Source organism: Sinohyriopsis cumingii, chromosome 14, assembly GCF_028554795.1.
Source record: "Sinohyriopsis cumingii isolate HCF-2022 chromosome 14, ASM2855479v2, whole genome shotgun sequence".
NCBI lineage: Eukaryota > Metazoa > Mollusca > Bivalvia > Unionida > Unionidae > Sinohyriopsis > Sinohyriopsis cumingii.
The window spans coordinates 16,275,639-16,278,682 of record NC_142974.1 but is presented as its reverse complement, the minus strand read 5'-3'; the positions used below and the strand labels follow the sequence as shown (position 1 = coordinate 16,278,682).

At 37.6% G+C, this 3,044-nt stretch overlaps 1 protein-coding gene across 1 annotated transcript; it reads left to right on the top strand.

Annotated features, from left to right (window-relative positions):
- Positions 1-1,045: 1,045 nt before the first annotated feature.
- On the top strand, positions 1,046-2,843 carry LOC149783321 (retinoid isomerohydrolase-like). Its single transcript, XM_089933367.1, has 3 exons — positions 1,046-1,063; positions 1,473-1,772; positions 1,872-2,843. The coding sequence occupies exons 1-3, from the start codon at positions 1,046-1,048 to the stop codon at positions 2,841-2,843; spliced, it is 1,290 nt and encodes a 429-aa protein (XP_089789493.1).
- The last annotated feature ends 201 nt before the right edge of the window (positions 2,844-3,044 follow it).

Below are 3,044 nucleotides of genomic sequence, written 5' to 3'. Positions count from 1 at the left end.
ATATATATATATATATATATATATATATATATATATATATATATATATATATATATATATATATCAACCGGTTAAATCTGATGTCTGAAAAGAATTTGATCGCGCCATTTCTCATTCGTATTTTTCAGTTTGAAGCATCTTGTCGTCATACGGCTTCGCACTAAATCTGGTTTATGTTGCTGAAGTAGACACTGAAACTTTTTTTAAGTTCTTCTGGGAGTGGGGGACTTTGGTGATTCCTCATTATTTGTACGATTTGTAAAATATTTGATGAGAAAACACTCTTTGTTAAATGTCTGAAACTGATTGAATGGTGTGTTACAAATTAATTGTCTCTCTTTTGAGGTTTTCTCATTTTTGTGACCGCTCCGGTTGCCTAGTGGTTAGAGCTTCCGCCTCGGAACCGGGAGGTCGTGGGTTCGAATCCCGGTCGAGTTATTACAAAGACCTATAGAAATGGCACTAACAGCTATTTCGCTAGGCGCTCAGCATTAAGAGGTTAGTGTTAGGACTGGTCGGCCTGGTGTAGGATAATGTGACTGGGTGGGACATGATGCTGCATGTCTGCATATAATAATAATAATAACAATCATTGTTATCATAATGACGTCATTCTAATAATCATCAGGTTCACACATCATCGTCATGTACCCTTTTCATAGCTTATACCATGCCACGTTTGGGTTCACAATGATTTTCATTTCTAAAAGTGTGTGTGTGTGTGTGTGTGTGTGTGTGTGTGTAAAATGCAAATCTCTTTGCACTAATGTTATTAGCACATGGAGGAAATGATCTTTAGTCAAAATAAAGTACTCACTGCAACAGAAAGTCGACAATATTCAGTTTTAAAATAATTTAACCAAAGCTGTAATTGGAAATCAATATGAGTCTTTGAAGAAAAGAAAATATGAAAGATTGTTAATGAAAGGATAATGAAATTCTAAGTAAACAGAAAACACAGAGACACTAGTTCTTGCATACGATTGTTAACGTATAAAAGCGATAAGTAACATGTGAGTGTTCTCGGGTGATTTACATGCCAAAAATGTTGGTGCCTGATAAGGTACTCACATCTGAAATTATGTCTCCAATTATGTCAGTATTCAAGAGCGGTTCTAGATTTTATTTCCTTAAACAGATTTGTTTTAAACTCTTGGCAAACGTAATATACATTCTTAAATGCTCAAAGGTCGCATTCACTGAATCAGTGTTTCTTATCTGATGTTACACGTTCTCAGGTTTCAAGTGGTTACAGAAAATTCACGTAGAGAGGAATGTATTTCCCGTCCTACTGTTTGGAGAAGAAGTGTGTCGATAATTTAGCTTTTTGTACTTGTTATTATCGCTTTGAAGATTTTGAATCCTTCAGCTGGGATAAATATGGAAACAAATCTCCAAAGAAATCCTTTCAGGTTAACTTATTCTTGCAGGAACCATTTTACAGATTTAAAGGCATTTTCGTTATTTTACAGATAAAAAACGGATTAGGGAGATTCGAATTCGGACAAAGAAAATTTAGAAATACACTGGATGCTTATGCCAAATTGTCCAGTTGGAAGTTTACTGGAAATGGACATGCAGCATTCTCAACGAGGTTTATCCGTTCAAAATCGTATAATGAATCTCTTGCCAGAAATGATATAGCTCCATACATGACACTGGACGGTACGATTCCCCCATTTAGCCTCCCAGAGAAAATGGAATCCATAATAAATGGCGTCGACAATATGAACGTCAACGTTTATCGCTACCCTGGAGGAAGCTACGTTGCTGTCAGCGACGTCTAGAACTGTTACAAGCTTGACCCAAATTCTCTCTTAATGATCGAAGACATCAAACCCAATATACCTAATGCCACAATACTGCAAAAGATAATCGTAATGAGTACGGCACACACATTACCGGAATATGGCAAGAGTTCGTTTATTTCATTTGTAACGCTCGCGACCGCTATACCTGAGATAAAGAGCCGGATAAAGCTCATTAGAGTGATATCTGCCCTTGAAAGAGAAGAGGTTATGATCATTGATGTCGACAGGGTTCCATATATGCATTCCTTTGGATTGACTGAGAATCATGCCGTCATTATCAGAATGCCATTTTTCGTGGATCCCAACAAAATGTTTAAAACTTTCATGGTACTTGATTTGTTTGAATGGGACCCTAGTGTAGGAACTACAATGTATGTCATCAATATAAAAACTGGTAAACTGCAAATTTTGAAAACAGATACCATATTTTTTGTTCACACAGTCAACACTTATGAGGATAAAGATGACACAATTTTTCTTGATATCGCCATTTACAATGACCCTCGATCCATGTATTTCTTTGATCTGGACGAACTGTCAGATCCTTTGGCAAGAGCGAAGCAACCACCAGCAGATTTGAGGCGCTTCAGACTTGATCTCTCAAAAAACACCATAGAAGTATCTTCATTCCCATCTCCATCCAAAATAGATTTGGCAGATCACCTTCATTTCCCAATTATCAACGAGATGGTCCGCTCTAAAAAGTATTGCTTCGTGTACGGCATAAGGTACAATATGGACGGAGAGGATTATTTACACATGGCACTGGTGAAAACAGACGTGTGTATTTGTGCTGGAGACGCGTACTGGCGCCAGCCATATACGTACCTGACAGAGCCCTGGTCCTTGCCTACACCAGAAGCTAGCAGGGAAGATGACGGGATTTTACTCCTTCCTATGCTCGACACACAAACTTGGAAAACCACATTCACCATTTTTAATGCAACGGACCTGACCCTCATTAATAAATCCACCCTTCCTACCAGTAACCCTTTTGCGATTCATGGACGGTTCTTTGACGAACTTTTTTAGAATATTATTAGAATGACTAATAAAATGTTAACTTTCTAACACATGAAATGAAATGGCCAACCTGACAAGGGGTCCTCACGTGAAAACATTTAAACTCTAATTTGAAATGTCAGTGTGTTTCGTCTTCATTGTTTTGTGCTCCGTTTTGAATGTTCATGTCAAATCGTGTCGTCATGCGAATTAAAGGACATACAAAGTTCC

Bases quoted from the DNA above. Each gene is read 5' to 3' on its own strand.
- LOC149783321 (XM_089933367.1), top strand. The intron at 1,773-1,871 runs GTCAGCGACGTC...ATACTGCAAAAG, and splicing joins CTGGAGGAAGCTACGTTGCT to ATAATCGTAATGAGTACGGC.